At 32.5% G+C, this 21,768-nt stretch overlaps 1 protein-coding gene and 1 long non-coding RNA gene across 2 annotated transcripts; both read right to left on the bottom strand.

The window, feature by feature from the left end:
- Window positions 1–14,683: 14,683 nt before the first annotated feature.
- Window positions 14,684–19,447, bottom strand: LOC115979559. The gene is made up of 5 exons (XR_004089096.1): window positions 19,289–19,447; window positions 18,353–18,440; window positions 17,275–17,474; window positions 15,088–15,224; window positions 14,684–14,960 (listed from the first exon to the last, which is right to left on the bottom strand). It is a non-coding gene; the product is annotated as an uncharacterized LOC115979559 (long non-coding RNA).
- Window positions 19,448–20,728: 1,281 nt separating this feature from the next.
- On the bottom strand, window positions 20,729–21,623 carry LOC115980227 (universal stress protein PHOS32-like; the record flags this gene model as incomplete). The annotated part of the gene is made up of 2 exons (XM_031102502.1): window positions 20,729–20,857; window positions 21,181–21,623. Coding segments are annotated over 2 exons (444 nt in total), but the record flags the coding sequence as incomplete, so codon positions are not given.
- Between the last annotated feature and the right edge of the window lie 145 nt (window positions 21,624–21,768).

Genomic DNA, 21,768 nt, shown 5'->3' with positions numbered 1-21,768 from the left:
GGTCCCACAATACTGTTCACACCTTTAAAAATTATTTTGCTAGTTTTCAGCAAATAAACAATATCCAAACACACCCTAAAACATATATTATTAGATTATTTCATAGCTACTATCTTTATTAAGAAGAAATTAAATGAAATATTCATAGCATAAGTTGTCAAAAAAGAAGAAAGAAAAACGTAGAATTTTAGCTAAGTACGACCCAAGTAGAGAAGCTCTAGATTGAGACACTGCTGGGAATTCCCTTGCCAGTAAGTCCACCTTCACTAGTGGGATAGAGCAAAGTATATGGCACTCTCACTGGTCCAACTCGGTTTTTCCACTTCTTATCATTGTTCATTGTCACAATTCTGACCTCAATTTCAGCCAGCTTCTTTCCAAATCTGTCAAAGGCTTCTAATGACCGTAAAACATTTTAGACTTATATAGGCTTTTTTTTTATTTTTTAACCTACGGAAAGGCCAAAAGTCTTTGACTTAAAGGTCACAATCGTGAAAACAATTTGCCACTTTTTTTTTTTCCTTGAATAAAACGAATTTATTAAAAGAAAGACTTGGGCCTAACCCGGCCTGTGAAACCAAAGTAGGAAGAGTGGAGATGGGGATGACACTAAGACCGTTAGAGCTATACAGTGGCAGAGTCAGGATTCAGGAATTATTTTTAGGAGGGCCAAGTTTTTTTTTTTTTTTTTTTTTTTTTTTTTTTTTTTTTTTTGAGAAACAGGAGGGCCAAGTTTCAAGTTAAAATATAATCTCAAGTTTCATATTCTGGCTCAAATCTCACTTCTTCCACATTTATTAAAAAGAAATTACATTTAACAATAACTTAATATAATTACTCAAAACCTTATTATCAAATAAACAAAACATATTATATAAAATAAAACCCTTGTGACGAAGATTCAAAACTAAATATAAAACAAAAGTGCAAGCTCTAAAAAATACAGAACACATACCTAGTTACAAAACATATACACGACTTTATCTACAAAACAGAGAGCAATGTTTAATGTTTATTTAATTAATTTTTCTGAACCAAATCAGTAGAGCACTAATATCAAAACTAGAAACTATAAAATATACTATTAGCAATGCAAGCTGTAAATCACAGAACAGTCAAGAGTCAAAACATTTACTAGAAAACACGAATTTTGTGCTTAAACCTATGCCGTTTTAGTGTTTTATGCGGTTCACACGACATGTTAAACCCAAACAAAAGAGAGAGAGAGAGAGAGGGAGTTAGCAGTTTAGCACCAGTCGTCTAGTTGAGGCAGAAGGGATTTTGATTTTTTTTTTTTTTTTTTTTTCTAATTAGATCTGGGTTTTTCAGCAAACCATAGATATTAATGAATTTTTTATTTCATTTTATAGGAGTCCTTATTTACGAAGGATTTTATTTTTTTAGTTGATAATGATGCTGATATGAAATTTGTTAAATTTGTTTATCTCTATTTGGAGGGGTTATCCGCAATGAATGTGCTATTTTCTTGAGTTATCTGTATCATTAAAAAAAAAAAAAAAAAAACCAGTTCGGCTGGAGGCCCAAATGAATTTTAAGAGGAATTACCAGACTAGAGGGGGCCTAGAAGTGTCTTTGCAGGTAATTCTAGATAATCTCTGGTTTTAGTAGCACTGGAAATATATGATTATATGATTAAATTTACTATATTTCAATAATTTAAATTTTTAGGATAATTGATAATTTAACATAGTATCAAAGTCTGAGAGCTTAATTTTTGGGACAATTAGTAATTTAATGAGAACGATAAGAAAAGGAGGCCCAAACTGCGAGGGAATGAGCAAAAATGTTTGAAGATCTAAAAACATGTATATGTAGCTACTATATACAATATTTATGAGAAGAAGTTAATTCTAATGCATGTTTTCCACAAGTAATAAGAGACTCTAAATTCTAAAAAGTCTCTAACCTTAAACCCCCCCCCCCCCCCAAAAACAAAAAAACCTTATTCTTTATACCATTAAAATCCTAGCTACTACAATCTAAGCTAATTCCCAAACGTTACAATAGAAGATTATCCATTAAATTTGTGACGCAAAGTGATTTTTGCCCCTGATTAGATGATGTTTTCTTCAGACTTTCCTGCCAACGAGCTGTATACAGGAGCATAGTAAAAAAAACAAGTGTCAAATTTTATAAATTTGAGGTTTTTGATAAAACAATTTGATGAGGGTTTCCCACACAGTTCCAATAACCTCTCTAACTCAATATAAATGCATTGCAATTACAAAAATTAAGTCTAAAACAAAAGTATAATCTCAAAATCTTGAAATTGACTATAGATTCTCAACAAACTAAACAGAATCGGTTACATCCTACATGCATATGTTTACATATTAGTAAAGCAAAGGGTTACTGTAAGTCTATAACACATAGCAAAGTGAGTTGATTAGCAAGGGTATGTTATCACTGAGAGCAACTTAAAATAATATGCCCATAATACGAAGTGCATTCCCAGTGGCCAATGCTATACTAATACCAACTTATTACATTATATGAGTTCTGGATTGGGATAGGCTTACACAATTACTTACACCTATAAGATATTTATCTGCTCCACTTGGTTAATGGGCCATTCAAGAAAGTTTTGATACTTCTTTTTAAGAAATATAAAAAGTCGTAAAAAAAAATCAATTAATTTTTCTTTTTCTATAAAAAGTTTCTAAAAATAATTTTTAAACTAATGCTTTTAGGACATTTGCTAACTTTTCCGTTCATTAAATACTTTACCAAAAAAATAAAAATTATTAATCCCTGTAATATAAATAACTACATTGCACTTCATAGATTGCAACTCATTTAAAGAACTTTTCAGCAGCAGCAGTGGTTTAAATTCTTCAATCCTTTTTCTCAACAAAAAAAAAAAATCTTCAATCCTTTAAGCCTGTTGATGAGAGATAATCAGCAACAAGACACTGGGACAGCTGAACATTTTAACAAGGCAAAGTTTGTTTGATTGGGAAATAAATATCCTTATTTATGACTGCGTCAAGGTGATGGCAGTGCAATGGCTAGATATTATTGACTTTTGAGGTATCAGGAAAAGCTTTCCCTTACAATTGGGTTCAAGAAATTATCAAGTTCAAAGTAATTGACCTAAAATGCAAAAAGATTTGAGAAACAGAACAAGATTTCAAGAAAGATTTATCATTAATTAGTTGTCCATGTCCAAGGTTCCACCGGTTTGTAATTTCTTATGATTCAATTACTTTCATAAGGTTTCTTTCACAGTCCATTAGGGCCCGTTTGGTATATGTGTTTAAAAACTGAAAATTGTTGTTGGAAAATATTTGTGGAAATACGTGTGGGTGAAAAAGTGCATTGAAATACGTGAAATGCTGTTTAAAAACTGAAAATGGTTGTTTAAAATTACAAACCAAACACCCCCTTAACAATGCAACTTTTCTATCTACATAACTTTTGCCACTACTTTTTTTTTTTTTTTTTACAATCGAGTGGTGGTTTTAGTTGATAATCACTTTTATATGAACCCACTTCTAACAATCAGTCATTTTAACAAGTCATGAGAAAAGATGTCTTCAGAGTTATTCCTAACAATAACTTATTTTATCCCAAAAAAAATGCTTATCTTCAACCGTGATATTAATAATAACTATTATGGGCATTTGGATTAGCTTTTTACTTATTTTACTAATTTGTTGAAAGTTGACAAAAACACATTTTTACTTAAAAATTTTGAGGTTAAAAAAAAAAAAAAAAAAAAAAAACCTACCATAAACATGGGTTACAATTCAACCGATTTGGAAATTTTAGTCCAATGAGAAATGACTATTATTACTAGCAATTATCTTTAAAAGTAATCCACTCATAAAGTTTCTTGTTATTGAATTAGAGATTTTTGTATTCAAGCATACACAAAAATGAAGCTCATCAATTTGTATCCCCCTTTTGAAGGAAGCTCATCAATGTTTTAGAATATGATGATAAAAGTAATCATTATAAAACAAACCATATAAGTTTCAAATCCAATGCTATTGAGATCAGCATTGGTCTTTTCAAGTGGTAAATAATTGTAACAAATTAACAATTATGTTTGTTTTTTTTTTTTGGTAAACATAAAACAACACAAAGGAAGATAAGTACCGATGCACTCACGGACTCAAACCCGAGATCTAAGTTTTATTGACCAAAGGCTTGGCCACTGGACCACCTGCCACATTGGTATTTTTTTTTTTTTTTTTTTTGGCTGAATCCTGCCACATTGGTATTTAACAAATAACAATTATGTTCATATCATATAACAAACCACGTTTTGTAATAATAACACACATACACAAAAGATGCTTGGAACTACGGTCCAAGTATAACTCGCTAGTAAGATATTAATTTTTTTTTATTAATTTTTATTAAATGGTCAATGAATGTTTGCCTTCAAGTTTTTTTTGGTAGAGATTTTTAGTTTATGGCGTTCGCTCTTAATGATAATTATCTATTATCAAACCAAGACACCAATCAGTTTTGTTTTAGGTGGAAATTGAACTCCAGATTTTTTATTCAACCATCAAAGACTTTACCAGTTGAGTTAACTAGAACTCACGTCTTCAGGTTATATGTGTATTAATGAAGTCATCTATATGTTGTCTATTTGAAATTTTGACTAAGGTTACAGACTTAAAAGTCATCGGCAGTAAAATTTATAATCATTGCACAATTTTCTTTTGTATTAGGCCCCTTTGTGTCCTTTTGCATATGTAATTAGGTAAGTAATAAGCAAATTAGCTTGGAAGAGGAGTCCAGGGAAGACCATCTGATCATATTCACATTAACGCATGCATTTAGCCAGCCAATTTTTGGAAAAATCTAGCTTAATTTTAGAGTTGATGATTGTTTTTTTTTTAATTAATCAAGTATCAGGGACGTCCAATGCGAATATTCCAAAAATAATGGTTTAAATTATTTAAAAAATCAACAGTTAATCTATAAAAATAGAAACAGGCCCAAGATAGCAACGTCAAGACAATTTTTATAGAATTCCATGGTGGGAATTTTTTAAACCTTTAAGAATTGATTACTTTTTTTTTTTTTTTTTTTAATTCTAATTGAACGGAAATGTACAAATGTAATCATATCAGTCCTTTTCAATTCAATATTGATAGCCCTTGATATCCAATTAGATTCAGGATAGCAAGAGTTTTTTATTTTTTATTTTATTTTTAAATCCAATTAGATAAGTATGATAATGAAGCAAGACACAATTAGAGGCTTTTTTTTTTTTTTTTTTCAAAATAGCATTATTCTAGGAATAATTTAGAGAAAAAAAAAAAGCACTAGGCTAAGGTTATTTAGTTATGTGGCATTCTTTTTTAAACTTGAGTTTGTCAAACTCATATTTCAAGTGAAACTCGAGTTTGGTTATGGCAATTTGATCAAATATAATGCTTAAAACTTGAGTTTGGTAAACTTAAGTTTGAAAAATTGGAGTTCTAAAAAAGTACTACATAACTAAATAAATTTGATCAAGTACTATTTAGTAAATTTTTCCTTAAAATATGCTATTTAGCAAATTTTTTCTAGGATTAGAGGATGGGTATCATCGCATCTTCTCTTTGGGAGAGTGAAAATGGCACATGATAACTTGGGTTTCGGGGAGGTGGTGGCATTTTTTCATACCTAGTAACATGGCTTTATTGGCACTACTGAGATAGAATGAGAGAAAAAGAAAGGAGAAGCAACAGGAAATTGCTATGAGAGAGAGAGAGAGAGAGATGATAATTGAACATGGATAAAAAATAAATAAATTATAAATAGATTTTATATAAAAATAAATTATATATAATCAATTTAAATCATGTCCATATCCCATCTCCTCTTCTGGATGTAAAAAAACCCAAAAAGATGGACCCAAATAGAACGAGACAAACAAGACAAGGCATTTTTGTCCTCCTTCTATTATATTATTACCTTTCAAAAAAAAAAAAAAATTGGTAAATTATATTTATTCCTTGAACTTTACCCCCATCAGGTTTCTCCAAAAAAAAAAAAAAAAAATTCACCACCATCATTTACTGTTATATAGTGTGAACCTTCTCTCCTAAATCAAATCATCTTATGCTCGTTCTTCTTGACACTCAATCTCCATATTCTGTTAAGATGATGAGAATGAGGAACAAGAATCAACATCTCATGTTATACATTGTCTCACGTTTATTATTCTACGTTTCATATGCTCACAATACTCCTAGTACTTTCTCTGGAAAACACTGCCTCCCTGACCAAAGCACCTCTTTACAGCAACTAAGGCAAGAGTTTGAAAAGGGAATGTCATCTGATCATTTTGTTGAACATCATGGTTCTTATCCAAAGACGAAGTCTTGGAAGAACGATATCGATTGTTGTTCTTGGGATGGGGTGACATGCAATACCAAGACAGGTCAAGTGGTTGGCCTAAACTTGAGTTATAGTTGGCTCTATGGACCTTTGAGTCCTAAGAACAATCTTTTCAACCTGCATCCCCTCCAAAAACTTGATCTTTCCTACAATGACTTCAATTCCTCCACAATCCCATCTACTTTTAATCAACTTTCAATACTAGCCCATCTCAACCTCTCTTATTCTAAGCTCTCAGGCCAAATCCCCACAGAAATTTCATGGTTGACCAATTTAATTTCACTTGATCTCTCTTCGAATTTTTTTCAAAATCCATCTGATGAACTAGAGATTTTGCATCTAAGTAAAATGGACCTAGAAGCACTGCTCCGGAATATGACAAATATGAGAGATCTTCATCTAGCCTTGATGAACATTTCATCATCTATGCCTCAATCCCTGGTAAAATTTTCTTCTTTGACATCTTTGTCTCTCTCTCTTTTTGTAATTTGAATGGTGAATTTCCCAACAGTATTTTCCAGCTGCCCAAAATACAAGCTATTGATTTGTCAGGAAACAAATTTCTCACTTATGGAAGTCCCCTAAAGGGGTTGCATCTTTCCAGGACAAGATTTTCTGGAAAATTACCCAGTTCAATTGACAACCTTAAGGCCTTGAATGTCTTGAGTCTTTATGATGCAAATTTTTATGGGGAATTGCCTAATTCGATTGGCAACCTTAATTCATTGAATATTTTGGATCTCTTTATTAATAATTTCCTAGGGGAAATTCCTTCTTCTATAGGAAACCTATCTCAGCTTATTCGTCTATCTTTCTCATCCAACAATTTCAATGGTCAACTTCCATCTACATTGGGAAACCTTGTAAAGCTCCCTTTCTTGGGCCTTAGCGACAACCTGTTTCATGGGAAAATTCCCTCTTCCTTAGGAAATCTTACACAATTGCTAAGTTTAGATAGGGGTGTGTAGAAAACCCACCGACCCGCCAAACCCGACCCAACCCAACCCGACCCACCGGGTTGGGTCAGTTTTTAAGGCTTGGTGGGTTGGGTTGGGTTACAAAAAAAATTTTATAGTGGGTCGGGTTGGGTTTGGGTCATAAAATTACAAACCCGCCAAACCCAACCCGACCCACCCATATTTAATATATATTTTATATTTCATAATTTTTTTTAAAATCAATTGTAGGGCACTTATATATATATATATATATATATATACCATTTATGCTTCCGCCCCCAGTGCCCTCTTTGTTGTAGCTTACCCCCATTTGGTATCAGAGTCATTTGTGCTCGATCGTAAGTGTTTGTAAGTTACTGTAAATTTTGATTTTAAATCAAGTTGGCCGGTTTAACCGCCATAGTTATCCATTACTTTGTGTATTACTTTGAAGTATGTTATCTCTAACAAACATTATTTTGTTTTACATCTATTTTCTGATAGCACTTCCACTCCCATATGTTGCATTTTTCATCTACTACTTCATCTTAGCCAGTTTATACTGTTCTTTCTTTTTGTGGTAGGCTGAGCCTCCCGTTCATTCAAACTGTTTATTATCCTGTGATTATCTGTTTAAGCTAATCCTTTGCTTCCCAGTTATCTTCTTTTTCCATTCTTTGTTTCTTTCCCCACAATTTGTTGCAGATGTGTACTATGCTAGGTATTGTGTCAAGTTGTTATCCAGTAATTCTAGGAGTAATTCCAGTTCTGTAATTGTTTGCTACCCAGAAAGTCTAGAGTACCCAAGTTGAGCAGGAAGCCCGAGTCAATCTGTAATGCCCGTTGAGCCGTTAGCCAGGAGAGCGTTAGGCGTTAGGGTCGGAAACGATAGGGAAAGTACACTCAACAAAGCGAAATAGTGTAAGTAGTAGCTAGGTCTACAGAATGGTGTCCGAGCGGTCGTAAGTTGGTAACAAAGATACAGTAGGCATCTTTACACACCCTGTTTCAGATCTAAGGTTAGATCCAGAAATTGGAAGATAAAGGTAGTCTAGGTTGTAATTGATTTCTTAGGCTTATAATCCAGAATGATAAATAGGATGTTTAGAAGAAGTGACTCTTCCACTTCAATTAGATCTAGCAGTACAAACCCACCTGAGATTCCACAAGAAGATGGAACAATCAACTCAGAGTCGTACCAGCTTTCAGATCTAGATCAGAAGTTAGGAGATTGGAACATACCCAAAGTTCCCACAACTCAGGTCTATAAGTCTTCGTCATGATCTTTGAAAAAGTCTTTCAAGAACGACTACCATGTTAGGACTATAGAACAAGTCTACAGCATTAACAAGGAATATGAAACCTGTTATTTGCTATCCCCTGCAGCCATAAAAGCGCATAGGGAATCTGGTCACAAATACCTCCACATAGGACTTGTCCAAGTAAGAGTTAAACCATTGATCAGAAAAGGTTTGAACAACTCGGTCCTTATGGCCCTCAGAGATACCCGTCTCATCAGATTCAGAGACAGTCTCCTAGGAACCATAGAATCCAGTTTGAGTAACGGTCCAATTCATTTCGACTGTTTTCCAAACCTCACAGTTGCACTTGACGACCCTCATATCTTGAAGGTCCTCACCCTCAACATCAGAACCCATGGAATCTTTGTATTACATGGCACCAAACAACTTGCTCTTATATACAGAGTGTATTATAAGTGCATGAGGACAAACATGTCCATCCAAGCTTTCGATAAGAGAAAACCAGGTGAAACCACTCTTATCCAAACTTCAGATGTTAGATCCACCGTTCAGGTACCAAAAACCCTGAAATGGTCTGAGATAACATTCCCACAGCAATGGTCTTTAGAGAATGAAAATTATCCTCTACAGATCCAGAATCCTGTTAGGAACCCAGATCCAGATTATGTCCAGCAGTTAGCCGATGGAACGGTTAGACTTAGCTTCGACCAATCTAGATTTAGGTCACCCTTTGAGTATGATGAACCCTCGCCCAGATCCTCATTAGATCTGCACCAGGAAACATACCAGGAACCAAGGTATATATATATATATATATATTTAAATATATATTATATATTTAATAGTTTAAAAAAAAAAAAAAACTAGCTATAAAGCAAAATTTCCTCAGTTCCTCATACTAATACTAATTTAATATATATATATATATAATATTATATAATTAATAAATTTTTTTAAATAACCAGTTCTTCCTATTCTATATAAAAACCAATTAGTTCACACAAATCCTAATAAATTACTATTGTTGTTTAGTCATTAGTGTTGAGCCTTTAGGGAGTTACATTGATACTAATCTTTAGGTTTTTTTAATATATTAATATTTATATTTTTTTTACTCAATTTAATAATAATAATAATAATAATAATTTGTCAAACCCATGGGTTAAACCTGACCCAACCCGACCCATGTGGGTTGGGTTGGACTTATGTGATGGGTTGGGTTGGGTTGAAATTTTTTTGACCCACCATGGTGGGTTGGGTCAAAAAATTCCCTCAACCCGACCCATGCACACCCTTAAATTTAGATCTTTCTCATAATTATTTTGATGGTGGGGTCCCAATTTTTCTAATAAATCTTACCAAACTCAGTCTATTTCCAGAAGTCAGTTGACAGGTCCAATCCCATCTGAAATAAGTAGATTTTCCGATTTATATACTCTTGACTTGTCACGTAACTCACTCACAGGGTCCATCCCATTGTCATTGTTTACAATGTTTTCATTATCAGATCTATATATAGACCAAAACCAACTCAATGGCCCACTCAACTTCCAATATGTCTCTTCAAATTTAAAGTCTCTTGAATTAGGTGGAAACAAGTTGATTGAACTATTTCAAAGTGTGAAATGATGTAAAAACTGTGGTTTAAAAATTATTGTGAAAACATGTGTTTACAGTATTCATAAAGCAAAAAAAGTGTGTGGTACCATGTTTCAAAGTGTGAAAAAACATAATTGTGTATTTGGTATATGTGTGTGTGTGTGTGTGTGTTTTTTTTCAATCTGACAAGTGGGCCCCTTGGTTGGAATTGAAGAATGAAGCTTTGTATGTTGTCTAATCAAATGGACCCCATGTTTTTCAAAATATTTACAAAAGTACCATTGAGCAATGTTGATTGAAATCTGAAAACTGGCGAGTATTATTCCAAATTTAGTGTTTAAACACTCTAAAATGAGCAATGTAACTCAAACACTCCTAAAATAATACCTTTACCAAATGTGTTGTTTTTTTAAGAACCATAGTTTTTAGTGTTTAAACACTGAAAACTATTGTTTGGAATCACATTTGCAATGATAGTCAGCAATTCGATCTTCCAATGAAGCAAATGGTGAGATTTCACATTTTCTATTAACTAGTTTGTAACATATGCATTAAATGTCATTTTTTGGTTCTCTCGATACTCTGCTTGGAGCTTGTTTCTTTGTCTTTGCAAGTAACATGAGCTTATAAGTTATGACTAAGAGGGGCATTAGAGTGGTAGGAGGTTTCTTGATCAAGTCAAGTTTTTTATTTTTTATTTTTATTTTTTAACTATGGATATGAAACTCCACAAAAAGTATAATTACAGCTGAGATTTTACTTCAATCTCAAAATTGAATTTACTTATTTTATGACAGTTACCAACATCTCACGTCAAAAGAAATCTTATTAATAGATTAGGTATATAAGGTTTACTTTTGTGTGAGGCAGTGAGAATGAGAGAAAGATATTATAATATGTATTTGTGGCGTGTAGGATTTGCCTACCCCTCTTAAGTTTTTTTCTTTTTCTACCAGAAATAAAAGTAAAAATAATTTCATAAAATTAAATATGAATTTTTTAAAATTCACGGTTTATTTGTATCCAATTCCAATCATACTATTGAGGAACATGTGATTTGTTTTTTTTGGCAATATACTAACTTGTAAGAGCTGAAACCTTGATGGCTTGACCCATATATGATACATCTATCCTAAAGAATTCCTTGATGGCTCTACCACATGCGAGAGGACCAATTGTTTGTACCAGATATCATTGGTTGCTGCAATATCACTTCTCATTTGTCATAGCTTTAAATATAATTATCCAATAAGCAAGAATAGCTTGGCTGTCCTTTGAATAGAGTGTCTTAATGCCCGAATTTCATTATACATATTTTTTAATAGATATAATAGAATTTCTACATATGAATATAATGATTTTTTTATCGTCATGTTTAGATACTAACAAATTTGGTGTAGTCGAAATTTGAACTTCAAATATCTTATTCGATTACAATATCACTACTCATTGGTTGCTGCAATATTACTTCTCATTTGTCAAAGCTTTAAATATAATTATCCAATAAGCAAGAATAGCTTGGCTATCCTTTGAATAGAGTGTCTTAATGTCCGAATTTCATTATACATATTTTTTAATAGATATAATAGAATTTCTACGTATGAATATAATGATTTTTTTATCGTCATGTTAAGATACCAACAAATTTGGTGTAGTCGAAATTTGAACTTCAAATATCTTATTCGATTACAATATCACTACTCGTTGGTTGCTGCAATATTACTTCTCATTTATCATAGCTTTAAATATAATGATCCAATAAGCATGAATAGCCTAGCTGTCATTCAAATAGTGTCGTAGTGCCCGGATTTTGTCATACTTATTTTTTAATGGATACAATAGAGTTTCAACATATGAATATATTGATTTTTCTTATCGTATATTAAAATACCAATTAATTTTGGTGTAGGTAGAGTTTGAATTCTAAATCTCTTATTCGATTATAAGAAACTTTATCAATTGAGTTAATTTGTACTAAATTAAGTCACCATTGTATGAGAGATAAAGACGAGCTTACAATATCATATTCTCACAATAACTACAATTCACATGTATAAAATTCACATATATATACTAGGAGAGAAGTTCACTTGAAACCGTATTATAATATAATTTTACCTTTTAAACTTCCTTTGAGATTATTTGGAATTTTTTATGATAATTTTATTACGGATTTCTTCAATTTTTCTTTTTTGAAAGCCAAACTACGAACTTTCATTCATATTCCAAAAGCACTCGGGAAACAATACGTTCCAGAATAAAGAGGCACCAGCATTACAAAACAGAGCCATTTGGTATATTAGAAGTAATTTGCTGCTCATGAATGCACGCAGGCATATCTTCCTACCAAATTTTCTCCCACTCACTTCTTAAAATTTTGACAATTTATTAATAAATTAGTGGTTTATATTTGGTCACGTCATTAATATTAAATAAGATTTCAAACTAGTAATAAATTATATTAAATGTTTTTTTAAATATTGAGGTTTTAGCAAAATCTTAACCTTTTTATTTATCAATAAATTATTAAGATTTTAATAAATTTACGGTATTTTATCCAAAAAAAAAAAAAACTTCATGGTAGAGTTATCAATAAATCTAAACAATTTGTTCAGGATATTGATTCATTGATATCCATAAGACTTGTTGGGAATAAAGACGAATTTCCAAATCTATGAGATGCCGAGAACAGAGAGAAAAATAACACAAAGCTATCACATAACACCAAAAATTATTTGGTTCGACAATTTGCCTACTTCGACAAAGTTACAATGATAAATACAAGATTCATTTATACAGTTTTTCTTTTTTTTTCTTCTCAAAATTATCAACACAGCCAACCTTAATATAAAATAACGGTATTTATATCTCATGCAAAGAGTGCACAACAATATTTATATCTAGCATGGGCCTATCGGCCCAAACTTCCGCTCCATGGACTAAACTTAAAAAATCTCCTATTAAAAATGTAAAAGTTTTATATCGTGCCGAGTCATAATTTGGATTAAACACAAACTAGCTAGGCTTTACATAACCCAACAACATAGTCTTAGAAGGTTGACGAGATTGTAATAAAATCCCTTCAAAATGAGGAAGTATCCTTCTCTGCTTTTGGCCACATCCTCCAAGACACAAAATCCATTATTGGTTGTCTAAAATACTACTCTTTCTATCATATACACAAGTAGGGTAACGTTGTTGTAGATGCTAATGGCAAAGCTAGAAAATATTTTTAGGAGGAGCTAAGCTAAATATATAATTTTTTTTTGAGAAAAAAATATATATAAAAAAAAAAAATTAAATCCAAAGAATATAATACACATATAAATAAATATATATATATATATATATATATATATTTTATTGCTTATACATGGAATGTTTGTAATTTTTATTTAACATATGATATTTTCTTATGTAAATAAAAATATTTATATCAAATAAGTATTTTACAATTTTACAAAAAAGAAGAAGAAGAAAGTAAGTCTTTTTTTTTTTATGGGAAAGAAAGTAAGTCTTAACAAGTCTAAAAATACACAAGTCAATTTAATAAAAATAAAATATATTTAGGTATAAATCAAATACACTTTCATTGAATAAACTATGTATGATATAAGAGTAATTAGAGGGAATAAAAAATGCATTACATGATTTTAATAAAAATCTAGGGGGCATAACATAATACTGAAATTTATGTCCATTTTTTTTATACAAAAAACGAGGGAGGAGGAATTTTTGGAAGAGTTTCCCCTAGATATTCACAATGATTTTCACTACAAGAAAAAGGGCTATTGCGGCGGGCCAGAAGCGCCGCTAAAGGTACATTTGACCTATAACAACAGGAGCTATTGCGGCGGGCCGTCCCGTCTACACTTTTGGTCTATTGCGGCGGGCTAAAAACCGCCGCCATATGAGGTTGTCATTCAGGTCATGTGGCCTTTTAGCGGCGGGTAGGTTATTTATTTATTTATTTTTTTATCCTCCGGGGTCCTAAAACCACATTTCTATCACAAATAACCTATAATAATTTTAGCTCCACTAAGACATTAGGAGCACAACAATGAACCAAAATGCAACATAATACATCTCTTGAAAATAGCACTAGGCTAATCTATGTAATTGCATTCAAAACTGAATAATTTGTACAGCTTAGGGATATTTATACATGCCATGCTTAAGTACGAACTTCTAAGGAATTTAACTTACTCAGCATAGGGCCTAATGCCAGCTGTACAAACTGCTAACAGAATAACTAACTTCTAGCTAATAGCCTTGGCTGCTAACTAATTGAGTTACAAAAGCTCTAGCTAACTCTAGCTGTTACTTAAAGTTGCTCATTACAATTTTACACTAAAACTACTAGATTATTCTTCTAACTGCTGCTGCTGCTGAAAGCTAATGAGTAATGTTAATACATCAGGCTACTGCATCATTACTATACATAATATGGAGTCAAGTCAAATGAAATATGTGCTAACTATCTAGATGGATTGCATCACAAATTTAACAAGATTAAAGTACAAACAATATAAAAATGTTCTATAACAATTTCCAGGATACAAAACACATAAAATTTCCAAAATGAGGGTACATTCTCTGCACAAGTACAAAGCCATGTACACCAAAAACAGTTCAATTTGGGATTACATATGTGTGTGTCTATATTTAGAGAGAGAAGGAGAGATTGATGAGTCAACCAATATAATTAAACGCAAAACATTTTTAAAAAAAGTACAACAAAAAGCTACCTGAGAGAATTTGCGGACAGTTTTATTGTTCTAATGTCTAGACAAACCTGACAAGCAAATACCAAAGTTGTGTTGGTCTCTATAAAGTATGATCAATGATGTTAAAACACTATTAAAGTGAAACAACATAAAAAATTAAAAATTAAAAATTAAAAAAAAAAAAAAGGGAGATACCTGCCCTGACGTGCTATCCAATGTATGCCATACTGCACCAGTGCACCAGTTTGACCTTCACTTTCAACTTGAACGGTCACCGAACCAAGAACAGCGCTTTTCCCAATTATATCCCAATCATATATTGTCACATTAATCTGCCACCCAGTAGAGAACAAAATCAGCTTCATATTCCAAGCCTACTTAAAGAACCAGTAAAGCCAATAGAGAGATCTATGTTAACAAAAAAACAGGCCAAATTATATGTCATCTTTCTTACTTCACATCGTACATTTTAACACATATGTCCAATGAAAGGATTTGATTTATTAAGGCTATTTTAATATGCTGGAATTATTCAAAACTGCAATGGCTCCTGCTAAAGTTACATTTCTTCTTCCTACCAAATTCTTTTTTTATTTTTTTTGTTAGTTCCAATGCTAACCTATGTCTTTATGTATGCGTTGTTGGGTTTTCAATGTAAATTAGATTCAAGTTGTGGGTTTCTGTGAGGGAATTACAATATTAGGTAACAGATTGTGTTCATAACCATGTGCCTGTATAAATTTTTAATTAATGTATGGCAAATGGTTTTCTTCTATGTAAATATGACATTTGGGCTGGCACCAAACGACCCTGTTTAAAGCAGTACAAAAAATAAAAACTGTGACTTGGCACTTGAGCTGGCCCTATTTAGCCCTCAAAAAAAATTTAAAATAAAACACCACAATTCAGCCAAGCCCAAAACGGAACATCCACACCCAACCAACCCCATCAAATTGCACCAGGTCGAGGCCAGTCATTAAGGAGAATTTAGGCCCACAAGTGAGGGAGGTGTTAAAATAATAATTAAATGATTAAATTCTCTATTTCCTAATAGCTTAGACTTTCAGGACAAGTGGTAGTTTAACAAGCAACATTAAACTTAACCTTCATCTAGATTTTGAATAAATATGTTGAAAAAAATATTAGTAGAAAGATATATAAGGATCTTCGTGTCATATTTATGCAAGGAGTACAAGTAATATCATTTCATGATTTCTTCCACAATTTTTTATTTTTGAACCCAATTTATTTTTTAATTTTGATGTTGACTTTAATTTTTTTTAGGATAATGGGATTTTTTTTCTTTTGTTTTTGAAATTTTTTCCTGATTGATGTAATCCTTGCAAGCCTATTTCAAAGAGCCCCAGTAAACACAGAAAACACTTTTTTTTTGGAAATTTTCCAATTGTTGGGTGTTGATTCCTAAGTTTTTCCTAAATTCCCATCCTATCTCCCCATCCTATTCCTTCTATATCTCACCCAGATTAGAGAATTTATGGATAGGGAAGGGCTATACATAGGGTTTCCCCTTAAGAGTTTGAATTTCCCAGGCGACATTGAGACATTTTTTTGGACAAAGACTTTGTTGTAGTTGTTGTATGGATAGGAAAGGGCTACCCCTATTAACCATCCCATCCTTTCAACCAGGGGAAAAAAGGATCTAAGTTTCCTGCATACTCTTGTTTTGATAGGTTATAAGGAAATATTATTAAAAAAAAGGAATAGAACAAAAGATACACAGAGTTAAGGAACACCAACTGCATTTCAAATGACATTGCACCATATAATCATTTAGATTCTTAAAAAAAACCTAAATCTTCACCACGAAATGGTCTCACTTTGTTTCAAAAATAAACGGAGCGGATCCTAATACACAAAAAGTCCCATGACTTGGATGACATTAAACACCAAGAATATAAATCAATTTGAAAAACCAATAAAAACTAAGTCTTTTTTTGAACATTCAATAATTTCAATAAGGAAGACGGATTTGAACTCTGGAAGTCTCAATTTAAAACACCAATGAGGTGCCATACCAGTTGAGCTCTCGGGCCAATAAAAATTCAATTCGAATTCAAATAAACAAAATATGGAGTACTTTCTATAACTACTTTCCTAACCACAAGAATCAACTAGAAGCAATGAGATTTAAGTATCTAGTTGGAAAGTTTTAGCAAGAGAGAATTTTTGGTATAAAAACACAGCTCAAGTCTCACAAATGAAATAAATAAATTGAAAAACATGAAAATCTCATATTGAATAACAATTTTTTTTGGCATAAAAACAAAGCGCATATTTCTCTCTCTCTCTCTCTCTCTCTCTCTCTAAGAAATAACAAAATTTGGATTATAATTTCTTTAATAGTTGAATTTGGAAGGGTACCTGGAGGGCATGTTGAAACCTGCCGTACTTGCGGAGCTCCTTAATGCACTTTTCGAGAGTTGCTTTATGGACAGAATTGCCGTTGTGGACGTAACCATTTAACGTCTCTGCCACGCTCCCTCCGCTGGCTCCCAGAGCCGATAGCCTCCGATACAGTCGCTTCCGATACAGTCGCTGCCCATGCTAACTGGCCAGTGGATCTTTAGAAGAAATTAGCACTCTTAGTAACAAAATACATTAGCGAAGTCCGTAAAAGTTTATTTAGAATTATTTTACAGCTTTATCTGATGTAAATATTTCAATTTCCTACATTGATCCATCAACTTCTTCATAATAGCTTTTGTGAAGGTCATCACATGTATTTTGTAAGTAGTTTTATTGTTACAATTTCATTATGCATTTTTAATATATATACTATTTATAAGATTTATTCAATGGATCTTTTTTTTCCTCCCCTAAAGGTTAATACTAAATTATAGCATCATCTTCTAAGAAATAAAAACTTGCAAAAGATACAACCTGAAAAACTATTAGAGGCTTTGACAAAGTCTGTTTAAATTGTTTAGAAACCAAATCTAAAAGTAGAAGAAGAAGAAGAAAGAAGAGGATTTAGAACTAAACTGAATATCTTTAATCTAAAGAAGAATGAGAGAAACTAGCAAAGTGTACATGAGTTTGTGGGTCTTAAAGTATAGGAGTTTTAATTTACATATTTATCTCCATTAGTTGAAAACTTGTAAGTGGGTATGATGAGAAGTTGGAATAAAATAAAAATAAAAAGCTGGAATTCATTTGAATAAAAAATACCACGCTTCAATTATTTTTTAGTAAAATTTCAATAGCAAAATTGAATTTAGGAGAAGTTTGTTGTAGTTAGTGACCACCGTTATTGGGCTGTTAATAATATTTACTAGGAAGTTATTGCAAGGAACACGTGGAGAGTTTTCGTGATGGAGTTTTTTTTTGGATAAGGAAAAAAAAAAGTAAGAGTTTTTTCTTTATAATAAAAAAAAAAAAAACCAAATTAACGTGAAGGAGAGGAAAAAAAAAATGGCACTCTTAAGTGTGGTACACATACTAGATACAGATCCACATAGTCAAGTTGCAACTCCTGCAAGGTTTTATCTAATGCCTTTGGTATGTCTTCTGGCATGTGATCAGTACACCTGCAGATAGTTATAGTTCCAATTAGATACCAAGAACAGCCAATAAAAAATGCAGCTTATTCTTATTATTGATAATTAGATAATCAGGGGAGGGGAGTTTTGATTCTTTTGAACCCTTGATGGCTGGATGTCTCTGTTGGAAACATCAAGAGATGCTAGTTGAGCCATTAGGCTCTTGCACCTTATTTAAAGTTTCATTAAAGAAAGCTTAGTACAGTTTGCAGTCAAATAATTTTTAGAACAAACTAGAGTTTGGAGGTGAATCAACAAGCTCCCTATACAATCTAAATCAAAAAAATTATTTATATTTAACATGATTTATTAAATTGCTCACAACTAAATCCTAACATTGCCCCACACTTGGTTGACTTAGAAAATATCAGGAGTGAGCTATGCCATGAAGATGAAAGAGACGACTATTGACCATTTCTAAATTATTCTAAGGAATATGGTTACTTCTGCTAGCTTTTAGTAATTTCTTAGCAAATCAAGCAGTAAGCTTCATAGACCACACAGTGACATGAAAGGTGAAATGCACTATATAGTACCCCTGCAACTTGGGGACAGCTGGTTTTTCTTTCATAAATATGTATAAATTTCAATTCTAATAATACTTTTTAACCATTGTCAAAATTTGGTCACAGCTGGTTTTTCTTTCATAAATATGCATAAATTTCAATTCTAATAATACTTTTTAACCATTGTCAAACTTTGGTCAGAAACATTTTTAGGGAAAAAAAAAAAACACTTGAGAGTAGATCTGACCAAAGTTGAATGGCTTAACAAAATGTCATGATATGAAATGGCAACTAAAATGATATACAATATCTGGTGTTATGCAAAATTACCTCCTTCTCATTGTCGTAACTTAAGCACAATCAATGTGCCTATATCCAACCTGCATTGAAATATTAAAATCTGTAAGCTAACTGCCCATTAACTATATATAATCCAACTAAAAAACAATTCCCCCCTCCCCCGATTTGTTAATAACTTATTTGTTATTATTATTTTTTGAGGAACAAGAATTTTAGTTATTATTAGATTGAAATATTAAATATTTTGTTATTTTCACCTCTGAAATTTTATTATAAATTTGATCCTGTAAACTCTTTATTTATCATATAAGTCTAGAAGATTAATAAATTTCTACAACTAAAGGTACTTTTTCTACTATAAATTTCTAAAGGTACTGTTTCTATTATAAAGATTAATAAATTTTAATGACCCCAAAACATTGATATTTGGGAATATAGCCAAGATGAAGCTTAAAAAAGGAAAAAAAAAAAATTCTTGTTTTGTAATTATCTTCACGTCTCCTTTGATTTGCATAAAAAGTTTTGTTGGAACAACGAGTGACTATTGACGCATATTAGATTTGGGGTCAATTTTTTTTTCTTAGTTTTCTTGGCAACCAGGCAATGATTAAGGTCTCAAATCATTCACAAAACCCATATTCATTAGGGCCAACAATTTCATACAGCATACTTATATAGGCCCATCTTTTTATGCAATTCCACTCTCTAGGCTTAATAAAAACAATTTTACTCAACTGATTTCACCCATCTTCAATTGACAACCCAAAATAACATGGAAAAAATAAGTTTGCTGGCAAACACAAGATCATCTAATATATCAACTCATTAGGGTTTCCATCAACAATTACAGCCATCAGTTTCCAGTCGACAGCACACAACACAATTATAAAACATCAATAGAGTTTAAGAGTGTATTTGGATTGGCTGATTTTCATTAGCCTATTTTGATTAAAGAAATTAGATTTTTAAAAATATAATTGTAACTGGCATTGAAAATAATGCTGCCACTTTGAGCTAAAACAAACAAACCCTTTTTAATTGCAAATAATAAAATTAGAAATTAGAGATTCCTACTTTAACCTTTTCTCTTTTTTTGAGCATATATAAAGCACTACTTTCTCATATCCTAATTGCAAATTATCCCAACTTGAATTTCTCATTGAAAAGGTTACACAATCAAGCTTCACTATAACTCTAATGAAATCCTATGCCTCTGTGAGCTACACAGAGGCGTATAGTTATGTTCTTATTTGGGTTTTCCAAAATCCCAAAACTAGAAAAAACTCAAAAGTATTTCACAATTTTCTTCCCCCCCAAAAATAAAAAGATTTCTTTTCTTTCCTCCTCCCAAAAAATTCTCCTCATCCAAACAGCACAAAAACCCACCAAATCATCATTAAAAACTATATAACTTCAATAAAAAGTTTTGTATTATTTAAAAATAAAAAAATTATAAAAAAAACACCACCATACACATTGGATCTACCCAACACTGAAACGAAGGATTACTAAAAAAAACCTATATGCTCTAAATGGCATCCTTTGCCATAATATGCACTCTCACTCAGTTCGGTTCAATCTTCAATCACACAAAAATATTATCAGTTTGGTTTAAGCATCAAAACCAATCCATCACCAATCACAAAGTTCCACTCAATCAATTCACACCAAACTAGCATAATATGAAAATTCAAAACCATAAATAAATATAAATACTCATCAAACTCACACACAGTTATGAAACAATAACCAAAATTCCACTCAATTAATCACATGATCTAAAGAAATGACCGTTCAAGTAATTGATTAACCTTTCTCATGGACACCTTCAATGGTGACAGTCATGATCACAGCCTCATCGTCCTCCTCCCCTTCCTTGACGGTGAGGACAGCTTCAGCGGCGGCATCCTTATCTTTTGGGATAGCAGACGATGACGACGGGACAGATGCAGCGGTGGACGCAGTAATCGCTGACGCTGCCGAGCCTACCGTCATCGTTGCCGCGATGAACGGCGCCGAATCCCCTGCTTCCCATGATGACAGCACTGAGTCCGAGCCTCTCGACCTCGAGGCACAGCCTCTCCTTCATGTCGTGATCCTTCACGATGTGGATCTTGTAGGGGATCTGCGCCTCCCTCAGCGGCCTCGCCAGATCGGCGGCTTTCAAAGCAGTGAACGCGTCGAAATCGTCCTCCAACTTCTTCTGATTGTTGGAGGAAGAAGACGACGTCGGGGTGGCGGTGGCGGCGGTTACTTCATCGGGGTGGCGCTCGATTGATAGAGAGAGCCAAAGAGCTTTGGCAGTGGTGGTGGCAGTGGCTGGTGAGGATCGCCGATGAGGATGGAGAGAAAGAGAGGAAGAGTGACGGCTTAGAGCATTCACATCAGCTCGTCTAAAATATTCTGTCTATTTTACACCAAAAACCTACTTTTTCTATTTTACACTATCATTTTTACAAAACACCCACATCAATTCATCTATTCTATCACTTCTCTTATTTAAATAATCA

Source organism: Quercus lobata, chromosome 3 (assembly GCF_001633185.2).
Source record: "Quercus lobata isolate SW786 chromosome 3, ValleyOak3.0 Primary Assembly, whole genome shotgun sequence".
NCBI lineage: Eukaryota > Viridiplantae > Streptophyta > Magnoliopsida > Fagales > Fagaceae > Quercus > Quercus lobata.
This window is presented reverse-complemented; position numbering and strand designations above follow the sequence as displayed.